We start from the raw sequence: 23,313 nt of genomic DNA, 5'->3' as shown, positions 1-23,313 counted from the left end.
TTCTCCCACTGTCAGTTACCCCAGCCATCCCTGGCTTTCCCCAGCCGGTGGCAGCTGCGAGCACCCAGGCCCTTTCCCCACAGACTCTTTCCCACCCAGTCGTGAGCTGGTCCTAAGGAGGCAGCAAGCGCAAGTGAGGTCTGGAGTTAGTCTTGCTGCTTCGAGCCCCCATAGGGTATGTTCCCGGTGAGCCATGGGACACCCAGACACTGTTTTCCACAGTCGATTGGACTTCTGTCTAGATTTCCGCATTAGCATTGTATTGCCCTAGTGACAGAAATCTGAGAGCCCTGAGCCCCTCCAGGTTCTTAGCTGACCCCCTCTGGGGTGCAGAGCCTTGTCCGGCTGCTGACCAGACTTGCTGCGTCATGGCCTCCATGCCACTTCCGAAGTGGAGGCAGCCTCCTCACCACGGTTCCTCTCCAGCCTTCCTGCCGGCGCCCTTGCCCTGCTCGCTGGTCTCTGCTGGGCCCAGCAGGCCTTACCACAGCCGTCTAAGTCTTCTGGGGCTGTGGCTCCTGCCTGCCCCCACACACACAGAATGTGGCTGGCATTTTCAGAGTATCAGCTAAGAATGGGGCAGCAGTTCAGTTGCCAAAGTCTTGTCTGGTTTGAAGCCTGTTATCTCTCAGGAAAGAGGAAGTGAAGGCAGTGAAGCCTTGGCCTCGGCTGCTTCTCAGAGGAGAGAGGCAGAAAGAGGAGAGGTTTCTCTGGTCCCCCACCTGTTGTCCTGAGGAATCCATCAACGAGGCCCTGGGCACTTCCCTTATCGAGAGTGAGGGATGAGTCAGGACTAGTCGGTAGCCTGGTGAATGAGATGCTGCCAGAACCAGAGCTGCTCAGGACCCTGGAGGTCAAATGCTGGCTCTCTCTTGGGGCCACTCTTCATAGCACAGCTCTGGGCCCAGCCTTGCCCCGGTCTCACTGACACATGTGCCAGCTAAGCTATAGGGATGGCCAGGAGGCTCTGGAATGGTCCTCCTAGTGGCAGGGCACCCTGGAGTTGCTGTGCCAAAACCAGCCTGCTCTGCATTATGAAGGCTCTGAGCTGACAGAGGCTGTTGCTGGCCTTGGACTCTGCACACTCAGGGGCAGCCATCCTCGTATCTGGTGTGCCCATGTGGGGCCAGGGATCCTGTGACTTCCAGAGCAGTCTTTTCTCTGCAGGCTCCGCTGTTCTTAGAACTGGTTTCTGCTCTTGTGAGTGATTCTTGGCCCTGACATGGGTGGGCACAGGCCCTGCGGAGGGGAGAAATCTTTGGGGATACCCTGAGGATGTGGCTCAAGTGGAAGGGTCATCGCCAGCTGCCATGTTTTCACTGGGCTTGTGTTGAAAGGCACAGACGAGGGCTGGGTTGGGGCTGTAGGTTCGCATATGGATAGGCAGAGGAAAACTTGGAATGAGGAGGTGGGTGCATGGGGAAGAATACTTGCTTCCACAGAGAAGCAACAGCCCAGTTTCTCATCTGCTCTGTCAGCTCTGTCCGTGTCTAGAAACTGTCCTTTAGATTCAGCATCTGGCCTCTTTGGGCAAATAGCTTTTGTCACATGACCTGAAGATGCTGTGGTCCCTCCTCCAGCCAGCTGGGGGTTCTCCAGGGGCATCCATGCCCTGTGCGGATGCAAGGGGACTTCGGAGGCTGAGGGTCTGGATTGCTCAGGTGTGGACCTGCTGTTTTAGGTGTTGGAGTCTTTGGCTTCAGGAGTAAGCCGCTCCCAGGAAAGGGACCAGATTCTGACATTCCCCTGGCAGGTGGAGAAGTTGGGAGGGCACCCTCAGCAGACAACTCAGCTCCCAAGTCAAAGGTCAGATCTGCTTGTCTGAACAAGGGAAGAGAAACCACCTTTACGAACTGTGGGCCAGGCCTCTTTTCCTACCCAGGCCGGGGTGTCAGTCTGGATGGTAATCAGACAGGTTCTCTGTCCCCGGGAGGAGGCGAGTGGACGGCCCACCAAAGAACAGGCTCCTGAAGGTTGCCAGTGGCGGCAGAAACAGCCACAGGAGAAGAGAGTGCATGAACCTGTGTCAGAGCAGCGGCTCATCAGCCTAAGGAGAGGTGTGGCAAAGGCCACGAGGCCCCGAACTGCCCCACCAGAGCCCTGGGGCAGCCAGGGCTGAGGCAGTGGGAAGAATGCCAGGGCCAGAATTCCTCTAAAGGCACCGACATGGCCACCTGAGGGGCCAGGGGAACCCTGCAGGCTAAATCCATCAGGCCTGAGCTGAGCCTGCCCCGGAGGCAGGAGAGACTCCAATGTCCACAGACTCTTCCACGGACTGTTGAGAGACATTTCAGAACTTGTTCTTAAAAGCTCAATCAAGGACCAGGAGAAGGAAGGAGAAAGTGAGATGGCCAGGAGGAAAGGATGCACACTGGAGCCCTTCCTCTCTTTGAAAGCGGAGAATCTTCTAGGAACTTGGTTTGTTTTTCAGTCATGTTTTCGGCAGCAATGACGTTGCTGGCTGAAATGTACTTTCTCTCCAACTGGACCTCTGCCTCCACCTGCACCGCTCACCAGGAATCATCCTCTTCCAACTGTTTTAAGTTAGCCATGCACTTCCGTATGATGCAGTAATTTTTGTGAAGTTTTAATTTTTACAAAGCAGATTTTGCTTTATGTCTTCGCTGCATCATCCACTGCCCCCAGATCCCACCCAGAGAGGAAACTCTGGTAGATTGAGGCCCAGGAAGCCTAGATCCCACCTCAGCATCACCTTGAACCAGCCAGGGCTGAGCAGACGGGACAGGAAGAGCTTCCTACAGGCACTCGTTCCTTCCATGTCTGTTTCTCTGTAAAGTAGGAAGACTGCCTTAGCGTACTGCGGTGAGACTGAGTGAGGTCATATCTACAGAGGAACGAAGGCTTCAGGGAAAGTGCCATTCAGATGAAACTCAGCCGGATCCCTACGCCTGGGGAGTTTGCACCCAGCCCTCTAACTCAGCACCAAAGGAACTTCATCTCCAGCCTGGGTGTGCCCTCTTGTCTGTGACCATTTTAAATCGGCCCTTTTGCAGTATTGCTATTCTGTCATCTTTCATCTTGAGCCCATGTAGTCTATCCCTTCAGTCTGATTTCTGTCTCACACCATAAAATAACTTTAAGGCTCATCTTAGTGCATCCTTGAAGTTGGGTTGTGCAAGCATCAACCATGCTACCAGCATCTAAACTATCGCTCCCCTTTCCTGTGGCTCATGCAACCCATTAGTCAGCTTTCCAAGCCTTCAGCTCAGTTTTTCACCATTCCCTCTCTTTCTCGGTGCCTAGGGCTTGCCATTCTTCATATTCTTCTTTCAAGAACTCTTTGTTCGAGTGACTTGGCTAGTGTTTTGCTGCAGGCTAAAGTTCACCAACAACCCCCAAAATATTTTGTTGAGCAGCTCATGTGCTGGGCAGTATGCTTGGTACCAGGATTCAGTCATGAGTACAAGCAGGTAGGGAAGGCCACACATGCCTGGGGCGACTTTGGCCCACTCTTCAGACTTGTAGCATCCCCAGTTCACCCTCTCATTTGTCACTAGGAAACCTCCTGTCAGCTGGCATTCATATTTCAACTTAAAAAGAAGCAATCCATAATCAATGCCTACACCTGAGATCCAGTAACATTTAGAAGCACTGGAGGGAAGCAAACAGCACATATTGTCAATGAAGAACCAGACATGAAGCTAAATATTTTACTTGCCTTATCTCATTCAATCCGTAAGACAAATATTATGGCCTCCCGTTTTACATCTAAAGAAACTGGAGCTCAGAGAAAGGCTAAGTAACGAGTCCAGAGCTGGCTTTTTGTTGTTATTGTTAGTTTGTAACAAACACCATCCTGCTTAGTATGCACCCTACACTGCTCTAAGCACCTTAACAAATAGGAATGCATTTAATCATCGAAAAAATCCTGGGATTCTATTGCAGGTTTAGGTGACTCAAAAGCCACTCTTTCCATGACAACCCCATGAAAACAAGAAATGTGAATAAGCCAGGTTGTTGCTATGTACTTAGTGGGTCCTCAGTAAGTGTTAGCTGTCTTCCTTCTAAGATCCGAGACAGAAAGAAAGCCATTCTCGAGTCACCACCCTCTGGAATGGAAAGTGTTCACTCCACTCCTGTGTCCTGCCACCTTCTCTGAGGCCCCTTGCCGCCCTGCCCTCTCATTCAGCCGTTCTGTCTGTGGCCCCTGCATTCCGTAGATTGCTTTGGACCTTTGAATTTTGTTTCCAAATCTGAGTTGACAGGCATTTTCAGGAGAGGGGGCAGTCAGCTGACAGGTGGGCTCAGGAAAGTGAAACAGAAGCCTACTACACACTCATATGCATGTGTTTCCACACACACATTTGCAACGGGAAGACTTACACATTGGGGACACAAAAATTGCCAAATTCATCAATGGCAGGAGCTGTTTCATGTTCATCTCTGTGCCAGGAGAGGCATTCAGTGAAAGTTTGATGCATGCATGCGTGAATGGATGAATGAGAATTGTGAGCCAGGAAAAGAAAGTCGGAATATTAGTGTCAGAAAAGATTGAGACCATTGAGCTTCCATCAGTGCAGAAATCTCTACACAGTCCTACTTTCTGCCATATGAGTCTCCTTGTTTCTAGAGGTAGCTCTGTTGGAAATCCTTCTTTATACTGAATTAAAATGCACCCCTCTGTAACTTCCACTTATCTGTACTTCCTTTTCCATCTTTTCTTTCTATAAGTAGTTCTTGAGCACCTCAGTGATGATGTGGAAGCATGGTACCATCTTTATAGGGCTCACAGAGTAGTGCGGGAGACACTAATACACAATGAACAAAGGTTTCAGATGGGGTAAGGGCTGGGGTGGGGAAACGGAAGAGTGTGGGTGAAGAGGCACCTGTTTAAAATAAGGAGGTCAGGAAGGCACCATTTTTGCTGAGCCCTGGAGGTTGAAAAGGAGCCAGAAGAAGAGCATTTCAGGCAGAAGGAAGAGCAAAGACCCCAAGGCAGAGGCAAGCTCAGCTCATTCTGGAAACTGAGAACGGCGCGTGAAAAGGACCGTGCCGGAGTGCACAGGCCCTTCAGGACCGCAGTGAGGGGTGTGCACTTCCTCTGACTGTCCTTGGAAACCACAGGGATGGGCCATTCAGTGGGGGGATTATATAATCTGATTTCCATTTTTTTAACCAGCGTGCTGGCTGCTCATTGACAAATGACTGGTGTGGTGAGATGGGGAGCAGCAAGGAGTCTGATGCTGGGAAGGCAGGTGGCAGTGGAAGAAATGGAGGGAGGGGGGCAGAGTCATGACATCACTGGATGGCGAATTGGATGTGAGGGTGAGGAACAGGAATCAGAGACAGCTCCAAAGTTCCTGGCTTTCCCTGAGTGGATGGAAGAGTGGTGTCATTTGCTGAAATAGAGAAGAACAGGAAGAAACCAGTTTAAAGTGAGAATGTGGGGATATATTAGGTTAGAAAATGTCACGTAGGCTGTGAAAATCTGGAATTCAGACAGGCGATCTGGGCTGGAGATGTATTTTAGGAGTCAGCGCCATCTATTCCCTCTGAAGATAGAAACTCCAAGAATCCTGTCCAGAAGCCTTCAAGTCCTGGAAGAAGAGTTGGAGAACGTGCAGAATCACAAGGAAACTGGGAGAGAAGAGAGGAAGGAGAAGGAAAGGGGTCCGGAGGCCGAGAGCCAGGAAGGCTGAAATGAGGGGTGGAGAAGAAAATATCATTTCCCAGGATAAGAGTAGGGATGAGTTAAGCCAGCTGCAGAGAAGAAAGAAACGGTCCTCCGGGCCTTCCAGAAACTGCGGACAGGCAGAGGGAGGCCAGTATGCTGCCCTGCTGTCCAGAGGGTGACGTGAAAAGGGCTGGACAGAGGCCGGTGCGCACAGGCCCTTCAGGACCACAGTGAGGGGTGAGGACTTCCTCCGACTGTCCTTGGAAACCACAGGGATGGGTCATTCAGTGGGGGAACCGCATAATCTGATCTGGGGGCTTCAGTGTGCACCTTTGCCCTCACCCACGTCCTCCCGTACTGAGCATCACAGAGGTCCCTGACTCTGCCCCTCCTTCTCCCATACTAGAAATCCTTGCCCTGGAGGAGCTCAAAAGCCAGGCCTTCCCAGACCTTGCTGGACATGTTTGCGATAGAACCAGGGCCCTCTCCTTTTCCCAGCTGTGCAGAATTGAATTTACAGGCCTCTTGATTCCATAAAAGGAGTTTCCAAGACAGACCTTCTGCACTTCTCTTTGGCTAAGAGGTTCTTTGCTATAAAAAACACAGGATAATGGGGGAGTGTACCCCGCCCCCAGCCCAGTGCTGAAGCTAGGGCCAGGCGTTCTCATACAGCTCTCTTCTTTCCTTCACAATCTTTCCTCTCTCCTCGCTCTGCCCACCACCCACCACCTCACCTGCGTTCTGCCCCTACAATGGTCAGGGCAGCCTGAGGCTCAGAAGTCTGGCCGGCTCAGTTTTCCACCTCCTGGTGGGCCTTCTGTGGGGCCTCAGGGCAGATCTGCAGGGCCAGTGGCTGTTCTCAGCCTCATGGGGATAGCCCTGACCACAGCAAGAAATGCCCTGCTCTTGGAGTCACTTTTGAGGAAGACGTTTTCATCTCTATGTAGTCTTTCGATGTACAGAGAAATGCCTTGAAATCTTTTGTAGGAGCCCAGGGCTTGGTCATTCACTGCTCTGTGTTCAGCCCTGCTCTTTGGGAAGGTATTCAAGAACAATCTAAGATGTTGACTGAAGAAAAAAAAGTGGCAGTCTAGTGGGACAAGGGTTTAGGATTCGGGATGAAAGGAAAGTGGCTGTGACTGGGTCATGTTCAAACATCGAGACTGTTGGTTCCTGCCTGGCATTCTCCCTCCCGTCCCTCCTCTGCCGTAGCCTCTCTGGGTCCCTGCAGAAGCCTCTCTGTTCCTCATGGTTCTGCTTGGTCCTGAGTGCCCCCACGAGCCTCTCCGTGGTTCTCCATTGTCCGCAGAGGCAGCTGCTCTGGCCGGCCCTGTTCTGCATGCAGCCCTTGTCTCCTTTTCAGAGCCACCATGCTCTCACCTTTTCCATGTAATAAATAATAAACACCTCCAGTGCCGCATCCTTCAAGCTGCCTCCCGAGATCAGCGTGGCTAGAAACGGTCTCCACCATCTCTGAGCTCCCAGAGCACCTTTTCTCTCTTTTCTGGTACTTAATCAGAGCTCTTGATGGAAACGTCTCATCCTTGCAGCAGGACTGGATAGTCTTTGAGCAGGACTGTCTCTTGGTCGCATCCACGCTGGCCTCCTTCCAAATGCTAGCACGGTAACACCGTGTGCCTGTCATCTCTGTCAGTGTCAGCTGAATGAAGGGCAACAGAAGACAAGACAGGCAGCTTCCTCTGGGTGCCCCTCCTCGCAAAAGTGACTCCAGCCTCTGGCTCACAAGCTCCAGCATCCAGCATCCAGCGAGGACACCCCCTTCGGTTCTCCACCCACCGCGGGAGCTTGTCACTCTGTGGGGTGGTCTGCTGGAAAAGAGAGCAGAGAGATGGAAGGCAAAGACAGTGGCTCTGGAGCCGCCACCCATGCCGTGCTCAGCAGGACTTAGCGGCATGGCCACCCAGGTCAGGGCAATTCTGGCTGAAGTGTGCTCAGACAGTTCAGGGCAGAGCTCAGGGCCAGTGAGAGGTGCTGGGCCCTGAGACTACCCCAGGTTGAAGTTCTGAAATTCAAGCCTCCCAGGCTTAGTGGAGGACGGGGTCCTTGTGTGGGGATTTGTTTTGTTTCATTGGTTTTTTGTAATGCCGATTAACACCTCCGCAGACCTAGTGTTCTACAGAACACAGTTCTGGAAATCCGTAGGGCGTCACCATGATTCGGGGAGGTAAAACTGACATTCCGTGTTTAGTGGGTGGGACTGAGGATGCTGAAAGTCCCACAACATGTGAGAGGGTTCTGCCCAGTGAAGGAGCATCCTTGGGCCCTGTGGAATGTTTGGGGAATATTTATCCAAGGAGCACGCTTCATGGGCGATGTTCAGTGACACTGATAGTGGGGGAGTCTTGGCTGGCCAGTGGCCGAGGCTCAGCAAGGATAACACTGCCACTAGAAATACGACCGTATCTTGGATTGTATGACTGCATCTCCTCACTAACCTGGAATATTCACATTGAAAAACTTGAAGAGCAAGCAAGAATTCTGTTTCAAAAATCGTACGGAAACCTAGACATTCTCTTGGGCTAGGTCTTCAATCTTTCTGGACCCAGTGCTCTTCTTTTTGGAGTAGTCTCCCCACCCACTGTATACTCCATGTCCCTACAGGGCTCCACAGCGCCCCGTGGTGGCCAGTGTCACCCCCTCTCTCAGAACCCACACAGCCTCAGGCTAGCTGACTCAGCCTCTTAGTGACTTTTAGATGAAACCTGTTTATCCAATCTATTGAGAAACTGCAGTGTCTGCCACCGTCCACAGAAATCCCTAGGCAGAGAAATGCATTTAAAGGAGGAGAAAAGGGACCGGGAAAGAAGGGCAGCAGCTGGGGATGAAGTGCAGCAACTCTCGCCCCAGCCTTCCCATCAGCACAGAATTCAGAGGCCAAAGCTGTGTGGGCCAAGCTCCTGTGTTCGCCTGATTATTATTTATTTGCAGAGTGCCCGTGGGGCACCTGGTGCCACGCAGTGCTCCATAGACAGGCAGGCCCCAGCTTTGCCAGGAGGACCTTCCCCCCAGTGGCTCTGCACTCGGGGATTTGCATATTGTTGCAACACTGTGACAGGTTTCTTTCCGGCCTTGTGCTGGAGAGCTTAAAAGTCACTATGAAGGATAAAAAATAATTGTATGACTTGCACAAAGCCTTCGTGTGGGAAGGGTAGTATTAGCTATTACATTTAATTATTTAATGTAGAAAATTATCCACACTGTGTAAAAGAGCCCGGTGGGAAAGTACACTGTGGTTGCCATCTCTGGCCCTGCCACGGGGAAGGAAACTGGAACACGCTGGTCTGGTAGGAAGACGAGGGATTCCCAGACTTACAGGATACGTCGGCAATAACCCGACCCACTGAAGCCCAAGGCGCTGCCAGTGCTTCCGGCCCTGCGCTGGGTCAGCCTGCCTTAGGGGCAGGAAGGACCTTCTGTGACACAGGCTGTGGGCAGTACAGGAAGGTAGCCTCTCAGCAAGAACTCCAACAACAACAGTAATAGTAGCAACTGCAGCAATCAGTGAGCACTTTCTTGGTGCCAGACACGGCAGATGTGAACTCATATCATTCTCACAAAGCCCTACGAGGGGCCAGGCACAGTGGCTCACACCTGTAATCCCAGCACTGTAGGAGGCCGAGGCCGGAGGGCCATTTGAGCCCAGGAGTTCAAGACCACCCTGGGCAAGACCCCATCTCTACAAAAAAAAATTCTATTTTTTAATTAGTCAGCTATAGTGGCTGTAGTCCCAGCTCCTTGGGAAGCTGAGGCGAGAGGATCTCTTGTGCCCAGGAGATGGAGGCTGCAATGAAATATTATTGCAACACTACACTCCAGCCTGGATGACAGAGTTAAACCCTGTCTCTAAAAATAAAATAAAAACCCTACAAGGGCAAGTACTCTGGTTATTCCCATGTTGCAGGTAGGGAAGCTGAGGCACAGAGAGGTTAGGTAACCTGTCTGCACAACCTGAGGCTCACTGTGGGAAGTGAAGGCAGTGTATCATGTTATTCACATCTTGTTCAAGAGTGTGGGTGCAGGTTGCCGGCCAGATCCCCTGGCAGAGGAGCACTCGCCCGCTAGGTTAGAGAGGGCACAGGGCAGGGTGATAGGATGGGCTGTGGGAGCTTTCTGGGAGTGCTGAGCAGGAAGGGACCTCTCTGATCGGGGTTGGGAAAGCTCTCTCCATGGCCTTGGCCCTGTGGATTGGACTGGAAGGGGTTCTAGGCAGGCAGGCGGTTTTGAAGGCTGCCACAGATTCAAGCCCTCCCATAGCAAAGGAGAGATTGCTCCTCCTTGTTCCAGCCACACCTGATGCTGCTTGTTTCCTGCCTTCCCTTCTTCAGAGTGCATGGTGCTGTTCATTTGAGCTTAAAGTTGCCTGTGTGCATGGTCATGTGTCTGCCCAGCCTTGCGCCTCTCCAAGGAGGCATTGATGCAGCACCCTAGTCCTGGAGGCACCTTTGCAGAAAACAGCTCATTTATTCCAGCATGGGTAGTGTGAAGCAGCTGTTGGGATCCCCCAGTCTACCCAGGTACAAACGGAGGCAGAAAAAGAGCCTCCTGAGGCCCCCAAATGTAGCTTAACCCATAACCCCAAATTTTCATCTGCTCCCAGCGGGGAGGCTGGCAGGCTTCAGGAGGGCTGATACATGTTTCTATGCCCAAGCCTTGCATAGTTACAGGCCTCTAGTAAGTGCTTATTATGTGTTGATGAGATAAATAAATGAATGAGTAAATAAATGGACGAAGGCCTTCAAAAATGTCCTGGGGAGGACAAGCCTTAATTCCAAAGAAAAATGGCAGCAGAAAGTGTCCAGTTAAAAGTGTGCGTTCTCAGGAGTGTGTGTTCCTCCTGCAACTAGGAGAGCAGCCCCCCTCGCCTCCACCCGCCTGGGGTCCTCTCACGAGGCAAGCACCCAGCCCCCTGCCCACTCCTGCCCTCTGTCCAAGCAGTCCTCAAGCTAGCTGTGCGGCGTGTGTCGTGGGGTGCTTCTGAATTAACACATCACAGGATGGAAGCTGACAGAGGAGGGCAGAAATCCCCACCTCCTCCCAGGCTGCTGGCAGCTGTGTGCTCCAGTTATGCCTTCTCCATTAGGCGCCACTAATTTCCATGATTACTGTTACGTCTAAATCGCATCCTGGTGTAATACAATTTATATTATCTCTGCTTGGTGTCGGTTACCATCGTTTTCATGATATTCAATGGGATCAACTCTGCATAGACACATAGACACGCACTGAGACTTCACCGCCACCACCAGCTGCCAGTGGGACCCAGCTCCTCTCCCGGGTTCATTCGGCTCTCATCATTTCTGGGACCCAGAAAAGATCAGTGTTTCCAGGAACTGGGCACGGCTCCCTCCCCCACAGCCACCTCTGCCCAGCCCCCTGCCTGGCGCACCTGCCCTCTCTCCAGTGCTTGCTCACTCAAGCAGGACCTCTGCTCTCTTGCAGGGACCCCCTTCCCTAGGTCCGGTGGAGCCATCTGTTGCCCCTCCCTCCCTCAGCGCCGCACCACCTTGGCAGCCTCCAGCTGCTTGCTGACTGATGTTCCTAACCCTGTCTGCAAGGGCCCTTCAGAGGACCCTTTGTCCTTTCCACTCTCCATCTCAGTCTCAGCAGCCCCACTTCTAATCCAGCCCAGAAGTCCTGCAGCCCCTCCAGCCAGCACGCTCCGTGTGTCCCAGGAGGGGAAACCAGGTGTCCAGAAAGTATCCAGTTAAAAGTGTGCCCTCTCAGGAGTGTGTGCCCCATGTGTCCCAGGACGGGAAACCAGGTGTTCAGAGTCAGCTTCCCCACAGGGCCGGGGCACTCAGGAGCTGGCTGCCTACCCTGTGTTTCTTGGGGCAGATAAGGAAGGCAGGCAGGAAGGAACAGAGAAGAGAAATGAGTCACGGCAGTGACAGCACCTCTGCCCTCCAAATGCCTAAGACTGACAGCACCACCCCAGGCAAGGAGTGAAAGGTGTGTGGACTTCCTCGTGGACACCTTCTTGCCGCCAGCCTGATTGAGAGCTGGTGCTGCCTCTGTGGCAGGGCGGCCTCTGCTCTGGGCAGAGAAGGAGCTAAGGACCCGGAATTCAAGGGCAAAGTCGTGCATCCGTCACCCCTTCCACAGCAGTCTCCTCGCAGCTCTCCTGTAACAGACAGAAAATGGGCCCCCTGCCGCCGCCCCTCTCGATAAAAGAAGAGTGGCCTGTGCCTTCCTCGGTGGGAAGAGTGGTTCCTAAGAACCTAGCAGTTAACTATCTACATGAACTCGAGTCTTACAAAATGCAGCCGTGACAACCTGCACCCCGTCACCAATCCCAAACGGCAACAGCCAGATTTCATTCGGGAGAGTTTGAATACTAGAGACCTGGAGGATGGACAGAAATGGCCTGAGAGACAGACTAAAGGAGAACTCAAGATTCCAGAACCTCCAGCTTCCTCCATCCTCCTTTCACACACCTAGGCTTTGTCTCCTGCTGTTCAGTCCCACACCCAAAATAGAACCTGTGACTCCTACGTCACTAGGTAGAGCAACGCTGGCAAATAATGACAGTGGCTGGCCGGGCATAGTGGCTCACACCTGTAATCCTAACACTTTGGAGGGCGGAGACAGGAGGATCACTTGAGGCCAGGAGTTCCAGACCAGCCTGGGCAACATAGCAAGACCTCATCTCTACAAAAAAAATTAAACAATCAGAGGGGCGTAGTACTTGGGAGGCTGAGGAGCTTGAGACCACAGTGAGCTATGATCACACCACTGCACTCCAGCTGGGGCAACAGAGAGAGACCCTATCTTTAAAGTGAACATTTTTTTAAGAGGTTGAAATTCAGAGATTTTGGTCATCATCCTCTGTCTGGAACATTCACACATCCAGAACACCTATTCCCGAGGAGGCCAGATAGAGTCGGTATAAAGAATAGGCATCTCCTGGATTTTTTCAAAATACTTTCCTAGGTATTAGTCCTCACAATAACCCTATGCAAGACGTAGGACTGGTGCTCGTATGGATAATAATCAGATTATGATTACCTCCCCTCAGAAATCTCAATCTCCAGCCGACGAGAATAAAGACAACAGTGATGACGAGATTCTTGAAATTGCACTTGAAGCTGTAATGAGGTGGAAGCCTCTGGATTCTGGACTCTGGTTACTTTCTGTTTTAAGCAATTGCAAACAGAGGGCTTGGGAAGTGCGCCTCTAGTTGGCAAGAGGCCCACGATTTCTTACATAGGTAGTCATCCCATCCCTTTTCCCACTGGGAGATGGGCATGTCTTGTCCCCAAAAAGCAGAGGACCCGGGAGGTAGGCATTTTACAGCCAGGAGGTATCACTGGACCATGGCCCCACAGTTAAGACACAGTATCTGGGACCAGAAGAAAGCAGTAACAGGTCAGGACACACGTGCCTTGTGGGTCGTAGCAGAAGAGATGGCAAGTTCTGACTGCTTTGGATGCATGGTCTCCTTTCACCCTCACCTCACCTCTGTGCTTTATCTCATGTTCTAGGTGTGGAAACAGTGGTATAGGGAAATTAAGTTATTTGTTCAAGGCTACCCAGCTAGTCAGTGGCAGAGGTAGTGTCTGAACCCAGATCTGCCTCCAGAGATCATGCTTTTCACCACTATGCTGCCTCTTTCAACTTGGTATATCTCCAACAATGGAGCCAAATCAGGGCATAGATAACCAAAATAGAAGAAAATCCCCAATTCTTGTGCATGTGAAATGCATCCTATGATGCTTTTGCAGCAGTTGTTCCTTCCCAGCAATGATTTTCTGATGCCAATATCAATTTGGTGTCCATTTCTCAGCCCACCCCTATCAGTGAGTGGAGGTGCTGCGGCACTCAGGCCTAGGTACTGGGAGCCTGGGGTGCACACGGGACCTGCCCTGGGGTGGCCAGAGGAGAGGCCCATCTTATGAACACATCTCCAGAGTGGGGAGCTGGAAGGGGGAAATCCACTCAGCCTGTGGGATTGGGGGATGGCGAGGGCAAGGCTTCCGGCTGCAAAAACGCTTTCCCTTCCGGGCAGCCCGCCCTGCGTGGCTCTGAGGAGCTGGACAGTAAGAGGTTTGGTTTGCAACTTGAAGGAGAGCCAGGAAAACCCTTTCTCCAACCCCTTACTTCTCAACCATTTGGGACACAGTCACCAGAGAAGTAAGGGGCAGCAGGTATAACCAGGCTGCAGGTCAGACTGATTTTGTAAGACATGGATGATTTTTTTTCCCACCCTCCCTTCTCCATTACATCCTTAAAAAACCCCTATTACTAATGGTTTCCAGCAACCGAGGGAGTGGGCAAAAATAGAAGAGAGATGAGACAGGATCAAGCCCTTCCACTCCAGAGAGTGTTGGGAAAAGTATTCCTCCTAGGACCCAACCACCTGGGGACTTGGGGACCAGCAGAGAGGACCTGGGCCTTGTTTCTGGGCAGGGTGTGGTCCAGGTGGGAGGAAGGGGCTGTTGAAATAGTGGGAGGAGGGGACAAAGGGGCAATGGGGATGGAGGCCTAAAAGCTGGCCCTGAAATTGTCTTCACGGTCCAGCTGGAGGACTGAGGGGCTCTGGGCATCAAAGGCAGGATGGTGGGAGGATGGGTCAGGGTGAAGAGCTGCCTCTTAAAGGGACCGTGTTTGCCCCCAAGACGTACCCTCACCCACTGCATTCCAGCTCTGCGGAAATCCCCCAGGGCTGGGTGCACAGGAGCTCTCGGCGACAAGGAACCTAGCTGGTTTCTGCAGGCCCCCAGGTAGTGTGCCACCGAACACAGATGTCAGTCTAAAGCCTGCAGTAGCACAGCCTGCTGAGGGCAAGTGTGAGGCACAAGGCCTTAACTCCAACAGAGCCCAGCCAATGCCAATCCAGTGAGAGCCAGCGTGGAGCCATGGGCGGAGGGGGCTCCCGTGGTCAAGAAAGAGGGGGCTGTGCCTTCTGTCTGCACATATACGAAGAAATCCGGGAGAAAGGGTGACCAGGGGTGCACAGCCAGGCGGCTAACAGGGTTCCTTTAGGTCTCAGCCCTTCACCCTGTTGCGCCCGCTGATTAACTGTGTGTGTTTCTCTGGTTTTCAACACCAAACCTTTGCTCTGTTCTGTCCATTTCTTCCTTTTCCTTTCTCCATCTCAGAGGTGTTGCAGACCAAGGCCAACTTACCCATTTTGTTTCAGGTCTCTGGTGGATGAAGATTCCAACTTGCCCTCCTTTCTTGAGCACTGACACTCACACCTTCCTCTCTCTCCTCCTGCTCCAACACCCAAGTAATGTTTTCTTGCACGTTTTCTAGGCTGATGCAGAGAATTCCTGGATTCTGCTCTTGTTCTTGTTTCTCTCCCTTCTCTTCCTTGACTTTCCTGCCCTTCCCTTCTGAAATAGCTCTACCCCAAAGACAGTATTCATATCAAGAGGGTCCCCCAGTGTTTTCCAAAATCTAATTTTAAGACTTATGCATAGCTGTAGTTCATCTGGGGTCTTCACTCCTTGTTTCCCTCTCCCCAAAATCACTATTCTCCTTTTGCCCTGTGAATGATACCTGAGAACCTGAGAGCAAATTGGTTATGTCCTGCTCATAGCATGTGACTTAAATGGGAGAAAGAAGTCTCTCTGCCTCATAGGCTCCACTATACTCAGAAAAATACCCTGAGAAGCCAACAAGAAGGCCCTGATTTGAAGCTGAACCTCACCTCACCCACGCCCTGGTCAGCTAATCTCTGCTTCCCCCGTCCTGGCTGTCCAGTCTCCGTGGTGGCGTTTCTGTTTTCTTTTGGCAGAAATGCCTGGGAACCGAAAGGCCCCTTTCCCTGTGACCTGACCTCCCACGCTAAGAATAACAGCCCCGGGACAGCGTGTCTTTTGGTCCCTCTGGAAAGAGGGCATGGCTGGGAAGTGGGAAGTTAAGGGAGCTGGATAGAGCTGGGAGGAAAGGGACGAACACAGATTCTTGGCTTTGTGAGTAAAAAATAAAGAGGAAAAGTTGGCAGCCTTCAAGTGAGCTGGGGAGAGATCTGGGAACCTCTCGGAGGACGCTGCATGCTTTCATACCCCACTCCGACCTCTAGAATTCCACCTCCTGGAAGCCCAGAGAGCAGGAAAATGCTGGTCCTACTGAAAAAATGTGGCCAGCCCTGTCTTGTCCCCTTTGCAGACCATTTCTAAACTAAAGGCGTGAATGTTTTTTCTTAAGGCAAATCTCTGTAGTACTCGGTCCTTCCCCCTCCACCCATGGGGAATATGACTGCCTGTAGCTGGGGGTGTATGCCCCCATTCGGTCACAGAACATTGCTGTGCAGGCTCCTACACCTCCCACTCCTAAGAAATCCATCTGCTAAAGAGTCCACTCATCCGGGACACCTGGGGTCCTATAGGGCCTCTGGGACAGCCCATTCCTTGGTTGACCCATTGTCCAAGTACATGAAAAAAGTCTTATAAGAACGTTCATCCCTTCTCTTCTCCAAATGTGCTGAAAAATAAACAAAATCCATAGCTACAGAATCAAGTGGTAAAGTCAGGACACTGGTCTTCCCCTTCTGTGCCGGAAGCTCTCCTTCAGGGCACCACTGTCTTCATCCCCTTCCAGGCAGCCAGCCTCCCCCAACCCACCCTAGCAAACCCATCGTCAGGAAAGGCTTTGATCATTGCATGCCCTCTGAGTGGCATCTGCATTCAGCAGGACCCTACCTCCAAATGACCATGAAAGAACCTGGGGAGATGCTTAGAAAGCCCTGTCGAGAGCCACATAACCCACTCCCGGACTAGCAGCCCAGCCTTGCCTCTGTCTCCTTTCCCTTAGGAAAGTCTTTGCCAGGGTTGGAACTGGCCCTGGAAACACTGGGGCACCCAGTGCAGGAACTAGGGTTACCCTGATTTGATCTGCAAGAGTTGCACTTATTATGGATCTTGTTTTAACAATTTGGTCCTTCTTTTATTTTTGAGCTTTATATGAGTCACCTCTGAGCCCAGATAACCTGCCACCCTGCGGCCCACGCTGATGGCTGTGGTTTTCAAAGCCTTTTTCATTCCCAGCTTCACCCATAGGACCGAGCCCACTACCCTCTGGGGGGTCACACACCTGTGTTCCCTCCCTCCAGACAGGCCCTTCTGCTGGAAGAGAACTGGGGGTGCAGGAGATGCTCAGCGTGGACTGAAAAGAGAGCATAGTAGCCACATCCTGCTGCCTGGCGACTTGCACCGCCCCACCCCCACACCCACTCCTGCCCCTGGTGGGACGTGGACAGGGTCTCTGTGGAGAAGGGGTAGGGTGGGTGGATCTGTAGGATGGGGGCCATGTGACCGAGGGAATGCGGGCAGTAGGGTTAGAGTGTCGCCTCCCTGCTGCTCCTTCCTTGCTGGCGCTCCTGGGCTCCTGGCCATGCTGAGGGCGTCCGGAACTCCAGAGGCAACACGGAGGTGCCTGGACGATGATTCTGATGGTGGTGTTGCTCTGTTCTTGTCTGTCTAATATTCCTTTTTAATCCCCATCCTGCCTGCCCTCCCTTATGTAGGGTTACTTTAGTGATCCCTGGAATGTTTTTGACTTCCTCATCGTAATTGGCAGCATAATTGACGTCATTCTCAGTGAGACTAATGTGAGTATTACTCTGCCCTCCCCAGGAAACCTCCTCATTCCTCCTTCTCTGCCTCCTCTATTTCTCTCTCTCTCACTCTCTGTTTACCTTCTTTCATTTTTTTTTTAATTTCCTGTTTTTACCCGCCTCCAGTCATGCCTTTTATTGAACCTGCCGTCGTCCTGTGGGGAAAAAAAGTGGGAGCTTCTCCTCCTTTTTTTTCCATTCACCTCAGCTCTGCCCGGCGGTGCCGGGCTGGGGTGTGGAGCTGAGCAGAGGGAGTGGCGGTGCAGGGGACACACCGCCCGGCTCCCCGGGGCGACCACAGCCCCACGCCACCCTTGAACTAACCCAGCTTTTGTCAGGCCTCTGCACCCTGCGAAAACCAGGTTATCCAGGTTTGAGCCGCCAGAACTGTAGAGTGGTAAGAGAGTGTTTAATATGCCCACGTAACCTCTTTCTTTTCTCATTTTTTTTCTCTTCTCTCCCTTTTTCCATGCCTTTTTTTTTTTTTCATTTTTCCTCTTCCCTTTTGTTTTGTTTTTCTCCTTTGTTGTTGGTTTTTTTTTTTTTCTTCTTCTCTCTCTCTCTTCTCGGCTTCTCTGCCCCATGCAGCACTATTTCTGTGATGCATGGAATACATTTGATGCCTTGATTGTTGTGGGTAGCATTGTTGATATAGCAATCACCGAGGTAAACGTAAGTACATGGCGTCCGTACCTAACTGTCCGTGCCTGCTCTAACACTCATTTGTCCTTCCCCGGTTTTTTTCCTTCATTTGATTTTCTCTCCCCACCTTCTTATTTTTATTTCTTTTTTTATTTTTTTAATTGGTTTGTTTGAATTGGTTTGAAGGTTTTTCTTCTTGTTGCTTTATTTTGAAATCTTTTTTTTTTTTAAACTTTGGAACGCGTTAGGCCTTCCCCTTTTCTGTTAAGTTCTGATTGCTGCATCTTTTCTCTCTCCCGTACAATCAGCCTGGCATGACTCACGCTGTATCGGAGGAAGCAGCTCTGGGAGCTGTGGAGTGAGAACATGAAGGGATGTTTGCCACTCTGGCAGCTGCTGGGGCAGGGACCCAAACCTCTTCTGACCTCCACCTTCTCCTCCAGCCACTGCCTTGCCTACTGTCTCCTTTCCATCCCCATAGCATCTTAGAAGGGAGCTCTCTCAAAGTGTAACACCCTGAGTTAAGGCTAAGACTCAGCCTACATCGTCAGCCATAGCCCACCCTCACCCAAGGACCACCCATGATCTTGGGTTGAATGGGCTCTGTTTTCATTTAACATCAGCAGCCCATGCAGGCATCCAGGTCCCTGCAGGCTCATTTGGAAGAGGAATGCGAAGGGGAGACTCAGTCATGTCTGGACTCTTCTCTAGAGGTGGCGGGTGACCTACTGAGAGCCGCTCTGGGTGGGCCTTTCCTCCTAGTTGCTGTGGAAGCCGGCCCCATGTGAGCGCCTCACTCCCACATGCACCTGCCACCCCTGCCCTCGACCCCTGACCTCTCACACCCCTGCCTCTGGCTCCCTAGCCTCAGACAGAACCCCAGCCTCTGCAAGGCCTCCTGCCACCTCCTTCTCCCAAGAGGTGCCTCCTCCTATACAGTTCCTACCAGTTTCTGCACATGTCTTTGCTGTTACCTGGCATGTTTAAATCTCTCTTTATCTATAGGCAAGCCTTCTTGCGGTCTTTAACATGTGTTGTTTAATTTTTTTGTCATTATTTTTCCTTAATTAAGAGACTTGGTAATGTTTGCATAGACTTTTGATGCACTGAACCATTGAATAACAGCACAGAGCAGACGCTTTAGAGTTTTGATCTGAGATGTTTGGAACTACCCAGCCCACCACCCCCAGCTCCTCCGTGCACCCTTACTCCTCTCTCCACTCCATCTTTTGCTCCCAGTCAGTTGCACTGCCATGTTATCTTGCCTGCCAGATTCTTCCAGATTAGAAGCCCCTGTCTGCTCCTCTTTCAGCAGATGGACTATGGAGAGCGGTTGTTACACTTGTCATATGTCCCCCGCTGTAGCCTGGTGCCCCAACCCTGCTCACCCTGTAGCTCCAGAGACCATGGCCCCTCTGTCTCCCTGTGTCTCTGAGAACTGTCTTTGTCCCGTGTGTGTGTATGTGTGTGTGTGTACATGTGAGTGAATGTCTGTGTGTGTCAGCATGTGTGCGTGTGTGTGTATGTTTGCGTGTGTGTGCACGCATGTGTGTATGTGCACTCTCTCTTAACTTCTCCCAGTAAATCCTCAGATCATTTTTTTACATCAGTCTTCCTACTCATGATCTGAGACTCCTCTCCCCTTTCTGAATGGACCCCGGTTTTGCAGCTGGATGAGCCCCAAGTTGCTGTTCCCACTCATGCACATAAAGGCCAGAGCTTCCGTACCCAGAGCTTGTGCCATGCAGTGCTCGGCCGTGGGAGACACTGCAGGGAGAGAAACAGGAAAGACAGGGCAGCAGTGGGCTCTGCCCTCAGGTCTCCTTTCGAGACAGCAGTGCAGAGCCACATGAAAATCTATGCAGAGGGGCCGAGAGCCGTACAGCAGGGAAACGCAGAAAGCTGACAGCAAGCTGCCCCCGTACAGAGGCCACTGCAGCTCCGGGGGTCCTGTGGGTTCTTCCTGCAGTCGGCAAGTCCCCTATCACTCAGTCTGCCATTTTGTCCCAAACTATTCATGTCGTTAAAGAAAAAAAACAACAAAAAAGCATTTTCTAGAATATAAAATTTATACAGAAAAGGGGGCTCTGTTGGGGATAGGGAGGGGGCCTGAACCCGTCTAGCAGCTCCTGACATTGGAATAGTGGTTTTCTATTTACAAGCCACTTTGCATTTATCTGACTTAACTCTAAACTACCCTTTAAATTTGACGGGTAAGAATTCTCATCCCCAGTTTGCTGATGCTAAAGGTGATGATGGAGAGATTAAGTACCTTTCCAGTGCCTCAGAGTCAGCCTAGCCCTCCTGGGGCCAGCTCACTTCCTGCTAGGCCAGAATTCCTGGTTTCTGTACTCCACAATGCCTTTTGGTAAACAGAAACCTCACCTGTCCCTCCTGGTGTACTGCCACTAGCCACGACTTACTCAGAACTTACGTTCTGTAATTGATATCTTAAATAACCACAGGGTTTTTCCACTTTCTAAATAAGCAATAATCAGCCACCCTGAGAGTTCCACTGCCCCTGTGTCCTCCCACGCTGAGATGCTCCGGGCTGGGGCATTTGTGGCTTTGAAGTCCCAATGAAGGATTGTCGGGGGACAGGGTGGCAACCGTGCATGTGACTGACAGCAAGAGGAGGTGTCCTGAGACCCAACACCTATTTCAGAGCCACTTTCTCCCTCTCCCACACAACTGATGGCTTCCGAACCAAAAGAACAAACATAACATCCCCCAAGGCAGGAAGGCGGTTTGGGAGAGGAGAAAGCTGGACTTGAAGTCAGAAAACTGGCAGATTGTTGAGTCTTGCTGCTGCTTCCTGTCAAAGCGTTACCAACATGCCCAGAGACTCTGTTTTTTCATCTGTCAGAGGAATGTGGTATTTACAGCGGTGTGTTTTGAAGCTCAAATAAGAGCATCTATTTAAAAACTCTATATAAACTGGTAAAGCACTGTGGAATGGGAGGAACTGTGGCACCCAGGCAAACGACATTCCTTCCAAAGTTACTGCTGGTGTCACTCGGAGGGCCTCGTCTCCAACCAAGACCTTTTGGTTAGTCTAATTATAACTTACAACCCACAGTCGAGAGCCCTGTTTCCCAGGTATGCTTAGACCCATAGAGATGGCCAACAGGTACAACCGGATCAAAGCCAGCACACACACACTTCCCACGGCCCATAACTCTGAGGCCTCGAGGCACCTGCTCTGAAAGCACACGGCTTGACCCTGCGCTCACATCCCAGCCAGTGTGAGAGACGGCAGCTCCACTGAGCAACACCACCGAGCCTCAGAGGTCGCTCCCTCCCACTAGATGGTTCTGCCTCTAGGGCATTAGCAGCTTATGGGCAGCCCCAGCATTTTCTTCCCAACCCTGTGGGATCCTTCAGAAAATCCTGCATTCCTGGGCCCTGCCCCGGGCCTTCCCAGGTATTTTGAGTCATACTCTCATCACAAGACATATATTCCCAGGGATATGGTCTATTTGGAAAGAGTCTTCAGTGTTAGCCTCAGTGTAATCCACGAGGGCGTTTCACCTGTAACCTGCCATCTTTAACTCCTAAACCCCTCCCCAGATGCCTTATCCACCCTAACTTTCCTCCAAACATTCCCCACATTTAAACTTGTCTCACCTTTTCTCTTTCCCAGGCTATGGGGCCCCTCCCTCTCAGGAACCATCATTCATTCATTCCACAGCATTTAGAGTCTCACTTCCTATATGTCAGTCACCGTTGGAGGCACCTGGGATCCATCAGTTGGCAAACCTAAAGCCCCTGGCTTCACAGATTTGCATTGTAGATGGGAATAATAAGACAATTCACAATGCAACAAGGACAGAAAATAAGGAACTCATACGGTGTGTTAGAAGATGATAGACGCTTTAGGAAAAAAAGTAGTGCCTGATAAGGGGGCTCCAAGGTGCTGGGGAGCAGTGATGGCAGGCGTTGGTTTAAATAGGATGGGCTTCGTTAAGGAGGTGACAGCTGAACAAAGCAAAGACATGAAGGAATTGAGGATTCTCCCATGTGGAGATCTGGGAGAAGAGGTAGCAGGGCAGGAGGAGCCAACCTGGCTGGTGCAGACTGAGTCGGGAAAGGAGAGGCGAGGGTAGCAGAGGGGTAACTAACAGGGTCCGCTTTTGGGCTTTTACTCTGTGCAAGAAAGGGACATACTAGTGGCTTTGAGCAGAGGTGTCATGTGACCTGACTCTGGTTTTTAAAGAGACCACCCTGGCTGGCTGTAGGAGTCAAGGGTGGAATCTGGAAGATCATTTCGAAGGCAAATACCGTCATCCAGGTGGAAGATGCATAGCATGGAGCAAAGTCGTGGCAGTGGAAGCGGTGGGAAATGGTCAGCCCATCACTCGGTTTTGCAAGCAAAATTAACAGTGTTTCCTGACAGACTGCATGGGGGCAGGAGGAGAACTGCCCCGGAGGACCGGGAGGTTTGACCTAAATCAGAGAAGGATGGAGCAAGCAGGCAAGGAGGCGGGCTGGAGGCGGGGCCTGTGTGAGTTAGGAAAAGCCAGAGCACAGTTTGGACGTTACTATTAGCCCTTGGAGGGGAGATGTCAGGTGGACAGGTGGACACACTGGTCAGAGGCCTGGGGATGGAGTCATTCACAACAAGATGGTACCTAAAGCCCCAGCACTGGAGAAGAAGAAGCAACAAGAGGCAGAGGAGCGGAGAGGCCTGGGCCAGGGCCTCTGGCATGAGGAGATCAGGACCTGCAAACTTCTCTTCATCTGGGAGATGCCGCTGAACAACTGCCAGGTGTCACAAGAGGACCGTCTTCAGGCCCCCTCGTGCGGTCATGCTGAATTCTGCCTCAGTATCTGAGCCATGGGCCCCTGCCCTTCTCCTCCCAATGCATCACCTGGGTCTAAATCTGAGCTTTTCTTCCTCTGTGAGCCCGGGAGATAAGAGTACAATGTCCTGCTGCTCTAGGGAAGCCTCTTGCTCTTCCTCAGTGCTTGGGTCTGAAATCGTATTTTCTGCGCTTCTTCGTGAAAGTTACTATAGCATCAAAAGCTGAAAAACTGCTCCCGAAACATCCCAAACTGGAATTAATTTGACTGCTTGGGCCGACAGCCTTTCCCGACACGCTTCTTTTTCATTCTGTATTTTAAAGTATACTGAGCAATAGAAAGTGCTGGGCAGGCGGAATTCCTGCATTATGGACATAGAGAAACATTCCCACGTTGTGAATGAAGAAGCCTTGCTTATGCTTCCAGCTCTGGTGACTTCGAGCAACCAGCTCCATTCTCTGGGCCGTAATTCCCTTGAATGCAGAAGTGAGGAGTGAGAGGTTTAGGATGGTCTCTTGCAACTCTAGCCTGCAGTGATTCTGACTTGGACATTTTCTGACAGCTGGAGGTGGATGCTTCGTTGCCCCATTGCCTTGCTGGGTTCTGAGGTGGTGTTTCCTGTCGTCAGGCGCCCATGGCTTCGTGGGGATGA

At 51.5% G+C, this 23,313-nt stretch overlaps 1 protein-coding gene across 3 annotated transcripts in view; it reads left to right on the top strand.

The window, feature by feature from the left end:
- CACNA1C (calcium voltage-gated channel subunit alpha1 C) overlaps window positions 1-23,313 on the top strand; it is a 636,647-nt gene that overhangs the window by 558,044 nt on the left and 55,290 nt on the right. For 2 of the 3 annotated variants that reach the window (XM_030804511.1, XM_030804510.1), the window contains exon 30: window positions 17,805-17,888. In XM_030804511.1, coding sequence (XP_030660371.1) covers window positions 17,805-17,888 — 84 coding nt within the window. Of the gene's footprint in view, window positions 1-17,126; window positions 17,211-17,804; window positions 17,889-23,313 lie in introns of all 3 variants that reach the window. The other variant, XM_030804512.1, reaches the window with a different exon arrangement.

Source organism: Nomascus leucogenys, chromosome 23, assembly GCF_006542625.1.
Source record: "Nomascus leucogenys isolate Asia chromosome 23, Asia_NLE_v1, whole genome shotgun sequence".
Classification (NCBI taxonomy): Eukaryota; Metazoa; Chordata; class Mammalia; order Primates; family Hylobatidae; genus Nomascus; species Nomascus leucogenys.
The sequence above is the reverse complement of the archived record's forward strand: the minus strand, read 5'-3'. Positions and strand labels throughout refer to the sequence as shown.